The 10,047-nt window shown below is 39.7% G+C and overlaps 1 protein-coding gene across 1 annotated transcript; it reads right to left on the bottom strand.

Moving 5' to 3' along the window:
- Positions 1-691: 691 nt before the first annotated feature.
- On the bottom strand, positions 692-3,697 carry LOC118813203 (myeloid-associated differentiation marker-like protein 2). The gene is made up of 2 exons (XM_036578413.1): positions 3,591-3,697; positions 692-1,559 (listed from the first exon to the last, which is right to left on the bottom strand). The coding sequence occupies exon 2, from the start codon at positions 1,556-1,558 to the stop codon at positions 692-694; it is 867 nt and encodes a 288-aa protein (XP_036434306.1). The 5' UTR covers position 1,559; positions 3,591-3,697.
- Positions 3,698-10,047: the final 6,350 nt, after the last annotated feature.

Raw genomic sequence — 10,047 nt, 5'->3', positions numbered from 1 at the left:
TGCAGCGTTATGTGTATTTTTAACCATCAAATAAACTCGATTCAGTTCAATTCAAGTTTTATTAAAGAATGTAAAACAATAGAAAAGCATACATTTGTAAAGAGCAACACAAAGGAAAAAACTACAAACAGTGAAGTCAGTAAAATCAACAAAACTCATTCTCAGTCATATGAAAAGTCTGAACACGCCCAGTCAAATGACATTTTTAAATTTGAAAATTAGTAAACAAACTCTTGACAGAGAACATAAATATGACAATTTTCTGCATTTTTCTTTGCACTCAATTTAACATACTGGAAAAAAACAAACATAAAATATAACTTTTACACAGGCCACAATTCATATTTTTTCCCTGCTGTGTTAAATTCAGCAAATACACTATATTATTAAACTGTATTAAACTGTGCAGATGTGTGTCTCTGTAGATGATGTGTAACTAATTTACACTCAGAAAATCAACAACAACAGGTACTTTGACCGGGGGGCAAAAACTTTTCCACAGGACTGTATATAACCAGAGAAAACTGATTGTGCTTTAGCACTGATGTTTCTAATAACTCAGAAGACTATACAATAAAGAATTACATGATTAGGTATTGTAACGGTTTCTAGATATTATTCTAGATATATCTAGAGCCATCTGTAACAGAGTGACTGAAACACTGTGCTCACTGTGTGGTGAGCGTACGTTTCAAGACCGTTTGAAGCCGCACATGCCCAGGCAGGTGAAGACGAGGTCGAGGATGAAGAAGAGCAGGTTGACGTAGGTCATAAAGGTGACGATGAACTGGATGCTCCAGATGCAGCTGTTTCCTGGACAGTCCTTGGGCTTCGGGTTGCCCCGGAAGCTGTAGAGCGGCCAGAGGATGGCGGCGGAGGCGTACAGCAGCACCGAGATGATCAGGAAGATGATGACCAGCTTGTCAATGCTGAACGGGAGGCACTTCTTCAGCTTGGTCATGATGTTGGTGATGATGATGATGGGGATTATTGGAAACGGGATGGCGTAGGCCACGATGCACCACTGCAGCGCGGGCTTCCCGACGTAGCCGATCAGAGAGACGAAAATGATGCAGCTGACGAAGGCCTCGAGGATCTTCAGGAAGCCCGGAAGTGCCGCGACGTAAGTGGCCGATCGAGTGGCGTCCCGCTTGTCCCGGAAGGTTTCGATGCAGTAGAGCACGCAGGAGATGACCGCCAGAATGGTCACCCCCCAACCCCAAATGAGCTTCCTGCGGGCGTAGAAGTTGCCATAAATGACGGCGCAGGAAAATGTGGTCAGAGAGGACATCATGGCCATGCCGGTGGTGAAGTCGTCCCAGTCCATGCACAAGTGCAGGATGAGCTTGTGGATGAGCAGCATTTCTATCACCGTGATGAAGAGGGTCAGGAGTGGACACAAGGCCCAAATCACCATGCAGTAGACCCAGTAGGTGTGGTTCGGCTGACTCCAGATGGCGCTCACCAAGAAGGTCAACACACACATGATCACCTGCAGCATGTGCAGGGCGCCGCGGGTACTGGTCAGGGCCGACGGGGTGAACTTCACCTTGTCCATTCTGAAAGAGGTCAAAGGTCAGAATGAGGTCAGTAGAGGTCAGTAGTTTGGTAGAATAACTAGTAGTAGTGCCTTAGTAGTAATGGTAGGAGTACCAGTAGCAGTACTATTATCAGAAGTAGTAGTACCTTAGTAATAGAGATCGTAACTTAATAGCACTAATAGCAGTACTAGTAATAATAGTAATAGTTGTTGTACCTCCATACTACTACTAGAAGTACTAATAGCACTATTAGTAGTAGTACCATAGTAGTAGAAATAGTAAAACACCTGTACTAGTAGCAGTAATAATAGCTTAACAATACTAGTAGTAGTCAACTAGTAACAGGACTAGTGATAGTGGTAATTGAATATGTAGTACTACTAGTAGTAATAGTACTAGTAGCAGTAGTAGTAATAGTACCTTAGTACCACTTAATAGTACTAATAGCAGTACTAGTAATAGAAGTAGTAGTCATCATACCTTTCTAGTACTAGTAGTAGTATTACTATTAACAGACGTAGTGGTACCATAGTAGGAGTAGCAGTAGTAGCAATAGTAGTGGCACCACATTATTACCACTAGTACTAGTAGTAGTAGTAGTAGTAGTAGTACCTTAATAATATTAGTAGCAGTAGTCTATTAGTAACAGGACTAGTAATAGTGGTAATTGAAAAAGTAGTAGTAATAGTACTACTAATAGTACTAAAAGTAATAGTACTAGTAGCAGTAGTAGTAGTACCTTAGTACCAGAAATAGTAACTTAATAGTAGTAGTAGCAGTACTAGTAATAGTAATAATAGTTGTTGTACCTTCATAGTACTAGTAGTACTATTAGCAATACTTTTAGTAGTAGTAGTACAATAATAGTATAAATAGTAACTTACTTGTACTAGTAACAATACAGTAATAGTAGTAAAAGTCTTAGTAGTAGGAATAGTGGTAGTACTTTAATACTACTAGTACTAGTCACATGACTAGTAATAGTGGTAATTGAATAAGTAGTAGTACCACTAGCAATAGTACTTGTAGCAGTACAAGTAATAGAAGAAGTAGTTGTCATACCTTTGTAGTACTAGTAGTAGTATTATATTAGCAGAAGTAGAAGTACCATAGTAAAAGAAGGGCATAGCCTTATTGGTACTAGTACAAGTAGTAGTAGCTTAACAGTACTAGTGGTAGTACTCTACTAGTAACAGGACCAGTAATAGTAGTAATTGTACTACTAGTAGTACTAGAAGCAGTACTATTAGTATCTTAGTACTGCAAATAGTAACATAATAGTAGTAGTAGTCATTGTACCTTTATAGTACTAGTAGTAGTACTAGTAGCATTACTCTTAGCAGAAGTAGTAGAAATAGTAGCTTAATGGTAGCAGGACTAGTAGTAGTAGCAGTCATGGAAATATCTTAGTAGTATTAATAGTTCTAATAGTAGCAGTAGTGTTAATAGTAGTAGACATACTAGTAGTAGTAGCAGTACTATTATTAGTAATAGTACTAGTATTCATAGAAGTAAAAATACCTTAGTAGCACTAGTAGTCTACTATCAATATGACACGCAGCCATAGTAGAAGTAATAATAGTACTGGTAGAAGCAGTAGACGTATCCTAGTAGTACTAGCAGCAGTACTAATAGTAAGACCCGCATTAGTAGCATCAGTACTGTTAGTTGTCGTAACTTAGTAGTAGTAATAGTAGTACAAGTACAGGTAGTATTGGTCTAGAGATTAGAAAGCTAAAAGGCTGTGCTTGTTAAATGAATGTGAAATTGTCTCTGATGTTACTGTGCATAATTACATGCCTATGACTACAAGTAGATACACTGAATAGAATCTGGAGAAGCCTGAGGTCAGAATGAGTAGCTTAGTAGTCTTTTTAGTAGTCTAGATTAGATTAACTTTATTGCCCACTGTAATGGACATTTATATGAATTTATATGCAACTTTTTTATGCATAAACAAAGAGCCTGCATAAAACAAATTAGCATACTCTAAAATCCCACAACAATCAAATATGCAAACAGCAAATAGAGTAATAAAACAGTAGTTACCTCGGTATCTGGGGGAGACAAAACGTGAGGGCGAGTTGTGCAGCTGAAGATGGAGAACTTCTCTTCTCTCCCCCTCTCTGCTTGACATCGCCTTGTAGTTACTCTTCAACAGGAGCTACACCTTATCTGATAGTCTTCAGGTGTGACTGACCGCATGTATGGAAATGTGCTGAGTAAATAAAGAAGGATCCATCCATCTCCTCAAGTCCAGTTTAAAGCTCCACTCTAAAAGTCAGCACCAAGGGACCCCCAGTGACCCCCAGTGAGGGTGATTTGACAACAACGAGCTCAGTTACAGGAGGAGAAAACATTACTGCCACATTTAGGAAAAAGGCTTTGGAAATATGATGCGTAATATGCATTTTTGGGTTAATAAACTCCACATTCCATGGATGACGTGTGGCGTGGGGTTAACAGTAATATGTAATTTTTTTTTTGTAATATTTGACAAAATTCTTCTCACTTTCCAGCAGCTGTCAATAACATATATGCTCAGAGGAAAAAATCTAGTCTCTGCGGCTTCACCAGGCCTGTTACAGGAGAAAACCAAATGAAGTGGACCATCAAAATATGACTAATCAGGATAAAGAGACGTGCTTTATGCCCAAAGCACCTAGCGGGAAGCTGTGGACCTGTCACGCATTCAGCAAACTTTGACAAGGAGACGGACTCCATTTCCCAGAATCCTCAGGGAAGTCACGTGACCGAGCAACTTCCCTCCGACTCGGATTCAGACATGGACTCCATTACCCACAATTCAAGGGGAGATCACATGACTCCTGACTCTCGCCCGTGCTCCAATCAGCGCTCAAACTCCCCAGAGTACTAACTGAGAACACCTGTGCACTTGATCATATGTCTAGTTAGTCTCCTTTATAAGCCCGGGCTTGAGTTAGGTTCACTGCGAAGTATTGTATCGTTACGACCTACTGAGCGTTTGTTTTCTGACTGCCTGTATTCTGTTTTGCTGACCTACATTTTGTTCTTCTTGACTTTGTCTTTTGCCTGATCCTTTTGTACCGTTGCCTGATTTGGACTGACCCGTGTTTTGAACCTTACTGCCTGTTTTTGACCCTGACTTCAGCTCTGCCCTTTTTGCTTTGTTTGCTCGATTATATAAAACTTGTCGTTTTTACATCCGCGAGCGTCTGTATTCTGTTGCCACATCACAGGACCAGCCTTAAAGTGCCTTTACATGTTGGCATTGGGGCTGAAAGATTAATCGTTTTATGTCAAAACTGGAGTTGAAAATAGTGCAATTTTTAAAGTTGTTTTTATAGAAGACAACAATGTTTAACCTAATTAAATTTAACCTAATAACACAGAACTTGTGAACTGCCTGTAGATGTGTTTGTCCAATCAGAACCAACCCATATGCTGTATATGTGACATGACAACCACGTACAAATTGTAGTAAGCGTTTTTCGCCAAATCGCACAGCCCTCCATGCCTCATTGCAGAATTGCTGTAAACAGCATCAGTGAGCAACCCACAGCGGCATGCGGCCGTGCCTTTGTCGTCATGGTGATAAAGCCTAACTGTGTTATTTGTTGGAGTTTGGATTTTGTTTTAGACGATCGTTTCCTGATTAAACATATCAAGAAACCAGCTGGAGTGATTATAAATGCAAATAAGTCCATTCATCTCCAAATTATCAATGTTCGTCAAATTATCGAAAATCTCTCTCTTTGCTGTTTCGCGAGACTGTTGCCTGTGTTGCTATGGTGACCAGCAGTCTGCACTGATCTTCAGGGTTAAAGGGTGAATTAGCAGTTCTACATTAACTCCAGAGTTTAAGACCATTTGCTGTTAAACTGTGTTGAACGATCAGCAGAGCTTTATTTTACTGTAAAGGAGGATTATTTTATTTTTACCTACAAATCTGATTCTGCTGTGGAGCCACAACAGGGCAGTAAAAGAGCCGCATGAGGCTCTGGAGCCCCATGTTGCCGACCCCTGGAGTTGGGTCTGCAGACATGTACTCTCAGCCTGACATTCACCACCAGCCTATTAATGATGTCAGTGCTCTGCTTACGACAATGGTTTGTCGGTTTGATGAACCACGTAATGTTCTGCTACATGAGTTACACTGAATGGATTTAAGCTTTGTCATACTGATAAAAAAGTAATTGAATAATATGATCATTTACAGAATAAAACCTCCCACAATGATAAGACATTATGGGTTTATCTTTTATTTCTTCTTAGTACGACTTTATTATGCAGGAAAGTAAAGACACACTTGTTAACGGTAATAATTTGCAACCAGTAAAGTCAACACAGAGGTGTTTCAGTGATGGTGGTTCTGCTGAAACCGCCATCTACAGTAACCAGAGGTGCCCTCTTTGGTCAGTTTGTCCGGGTTAATGTAGACCTTGGGGTGCATGTGTTGTAGGGGTGAGGCTTTGGGCCAATGAGTTTCAAAACAGCTTAAAATAACTTCCACCAAATACATACAGCTGATACATATCGTATGCCTTTAAGACGTACCTTTGTTTTAACGCTGTCTCCCCTTGTGTCCACAGATGTGTTCCTTCTTGTTGTGAGGTCCCATTTAATCTAGTCAGAAATGAAGTCGTTACATAACGCTGAGTTTAAAATTCTGCGCTCCTGGGCTGGACTATGTTAATGTTACTATTAGAGACTAAGCAGTTTGGAAATGGCAATAAATTACCCACCATGCTAATGTTAGTTTGATACACAACAAACAAAACTACACCCTATATGTGACTTTTCACACAAGATAAACGATAAGATTAACCGACTCTAAATGTAGTCTGATGTAGTCAAATGGAGTCTGTTCTACAGTTTCTCATTAGGCTGAATGAATAACCGACTCTAAATGTAGGTATTGTGATATAAACCGAGTCTGTTCTACAGTTTCTCATTAGGCTGAATGAATAACCGACTCTAAATGTAGGTATTGTGATATAAACCGAGTCTGTTCTACAGTTTCTCGTTAGGCTGAATGAATAACCGACTCTAAATGTAGGTATTGTGATATAAACTGAGTCTGTTCTACAGTTTCTCATTAGGTTGAATGAATAACTGGCTCTAAATGTAGATCTTCTGAGTAACAGTGCCCTCCTCAGGTCAGAGAACACTAGTACTTACAGGATGAGCTGTGAAAGTGTTAGTTCTGATAACAGGCAGCAGATGGCGCTCCTGTACTGCAGAGAAATGACCACTCTGCGTTCTCAGTGTTCAGTGGTCTGCTTTCACTGGAAATAATCATTCTTTTAGATCATAAATGGTGAAGATTAGTAAGATTATGGTTTGATGGAAATGATTTGATTTCACATCATTTGATAAAATGAAACATTTTATGTGTATATTTGTGTTTGAGGGAGAGAGATATGTTGTAAAAGCCAGAGGAAGCGGAAGGGTTTAATGAGTGTTAATCCTCCGAGCTTAGAGAGATACTCCATCTGCCTCTCTCCTTACTATCTCTTATCTTTCTCTCCCTCTTTACCCTTTCTCTCCTTTATCTCACTTTCTTCTCTCTTGTTCTGTCTTATTATGTGCTTTGCTCTCTCTGACTCTCTCTATGTGTAAGAACTTTAAGGGCCCTAAAACAGAGCCTTGGGGAACACCATATTCCACTCCTTTATATTCTGAAAAGTCCCCATTTACACTAATATATTGTTTGGGGTCTGTGGGGTCTTTTGCTCACATGAGACTACTGAGTTGTAATGAGTGAGTGATAAAGAGTCCAAATTTCATTATCAATAAAAGTATGAAAAATTATAGATAATAGAGAAAATTCAAATGGACACTGTTATATGCTCATCCAATGTATAACTACACAAAATGTCATCACTTTAGACCAATCAGAATCAGTTTTCACCATGCTGTATATCAATTTGTAACATTTTTGAAGTTTTTTTGATAGTTTTTATAAATAGCATACATACAATGGAAAACACATTTTTATTTATTTATTTTACTAAAAAGGTAGTATATATCAAATCATAGCTTTGATTTTTCTTGTATATGTAAAGCCCACTCCCAACAATGTACATCTTGAAAAAAAGGAAAATTCTTGAAAATGATATTTAATGTATTTTGGAACCAAACTTCATCCATCCATCCATCATCTAAACCGCTTATCCTTCTGGGTCGCGGTGGGGTGCTGGAGCCTATCCCAGCTGTCCAGGGTGTATCCTGCCTTCCGCCCAATGACAGCTGGGGATGACCAAACTTCATATTCTTTAATAATTTCTCAGCATTTTTATTTCTCAGAATCCAAAACATTGATTTTGTTGAGGTCAAACTGACCATGAACAAGCATTTTTATCATTTTTATTCTCACCTATTTCGATTTTTAGATTTTTGAAAAAGGTTGCGAAATACATTTAAAAAGAACGTATATGGTGTAAATATAAAAAAATATCATGTATTGGCTGCTTCAGAACATCTGGTTAAACTCATAAAGGGATTGAATGAGCTCAGTCAGGTGTGTTGGTGTGAGGAGAAGGTGATGCTGTTCAGGGCAGGTTGCCTGCAGTACTGGGGATGGACCCCTCTCTAAAGAGTAAAAGGCCCTAAAACAGAGCCTTGAGGAACACCATATTGCATATTTTTCCTATTCTATGTCCTCATTTAAACTTGTTGTGAAATTCAGGAAATGGGATTTATTTTTCACCACAAATTAAGCTATGGTACAGTTTAGAGAGTGGACTGCTGGGAGCTGTAGCTATAATAACATTGTTCACAGGTACTGTGCATATATAGAGTGCTTTAAACAGCTGTTTTGCTGCAGACAGTCTCTGAGGGTTGAGATCTTTCTTTAGAGAATGTTTGTGAGGGTTGTGCTGCCGTGCAGATGTTGAGCTTTGGCTCCTAATTAACTTAACTCTAATGGAGGTCATGCGCTCCCCTCGCGCACAAAGCAGGGCGTTGTCCTGTTACCATGGCGACGGACGGCTCAGCGAGGACCGAGGAGCACGGGGCAATAAACACAGCAGTAAACACATCTGGGGTCATTGGACAGCACACGAAAGGTCTGTCTACACTGTGTGTCCAAAAGTATCCAGACAGTCCTTCCAATTCTGGTGAATTCTGCTGCCTTAAGGTCACCCATTGCTTGCATATTCTCCATAGAAAAGCACTGACCAATAGAATGGAGCTCTGGAGCAGCAGCACATGACCCTAGGTCTTCATGCCCAATGGCAAGCGTGGGCTAAAGGGGTATAAAGCCCCCCAGCATTGGGCGGTGGAGCAGTGGAACTGTGTTCTCTGGAGTGATGGAGCTCCATCCAGTACCTTTAGGATGAGTTATTGATCCAGAACTGACCATCCAATATCAGTCCCTGACCTCAGCAATGTTCAACATCTAGTGTAAAGGCAAGGCACCTTTTACACACTGTGGGTCATTCAAAGTGCTTAACAAATGAGAAAATACAGAGATAATTCAAATTATAATTTAAAAAGAAACGAAAAGTGCAGTAGAACTAACAGAGTTTAAATTGAGCTGAAAGCTGCTCAGACAGGATCATTTTCAGGCTGATTTAAAGTGTCCAGTGTCGGGGCTCTTCTAATGCTCTCTGTCCACTGCGTCCATTTAAGAGCAACATAGTATCTAAATGCTGCTTCTCCATGTTTAGTCTTCACCTTCAGCAGGACTGACTAACCAGTTCCTAATGATCTGAGAGTTCTGCTCGGCTCATATCGCTGCAGCAGGTCAGATAAAGTACGCTGCTCCTGACCATTCAGACATTTATAGAGCAGTAACAGCTCCTTAAAGTCTGTTCTGGAACAGATGTGTATATATATATATACGTGTGTATATGGAACCTTGTCTTTAGTAAAGAGCCCTTGAATAACCATCTTTTTAAAGAGTGTACATCTAATCTCTATCCACTGTACGAGACTCAGTTACAGTCAGTAAACCAGGGCCACTACAGATACACACTGGAATGTAACATTTACAGGTTGTCTGTGCTTTTACGCATTAATTTATACATTAGCTCACAGTAACCTGCACGAAACACTACCGGCCCACCAACAGCTCTTCTGATCACACACTCAGACAATGATTGTTAGTCTATATAATCACAATAAAGCATTCGAGAGTTAACAGTTTAAAAAACACACGTTTGAGAGCAGGTGGTCTTTAAGTAAGTAAACCTTTTTGATGCTACACAGAACACTTTAAAAAAAAACAACACATTCTCCATCAATCTGAAGAACCTTTTCGCCACACTCTAAAAAAGGCTGTTCTTCAAGGGTTCTTTAGTAAAGACAATAGTTATGTACTGATCACTCATAGAACCATTTGCATGCTTAAATGGTTCTCTGCATGGCGAAATCGTTCTTTAGAGTGATGGAAAATGTATTGTATATGGTTTCTAGGTAGAACCTTTTGAAAGGGGTTCTATGTAGTACCAAAAAAGTGTTCTTCTATTACACGCTTAAATGGTTCTTTCCATGGTGAAATGGTTCTTCAGACTGATGG

This window comes from Colossoma macropomum, unplaced genomic scaffold, assembly GCF_904425465.1.
Source record: "Colossoma macropomum unplaced genomic scaffold, Colossoma_macropomum, whole genome shotgun sequence".
Classification (NCBI taxonomy): Eukaryota; Metazoa; Chordata; class Actinopteri; order Characiformes; family Serrasalmidae; genus Colossoma; species Colossoma macropomum.
Note: the sequence above shows the minus strand (reverse complement) of the source record. Positions and strands in the feature narration are given on the sequence as shown.

Bases quoted from the DNA above. Each gene is read 5' to 3' on its own strand.
- LOC118813203 (XM_036578413.1), bottom strand. From the start codon at position 1,558: ATGGACAAGGTGAAGTTCACCCCGTCGGCCCTGACCAGTACCCGCGGC.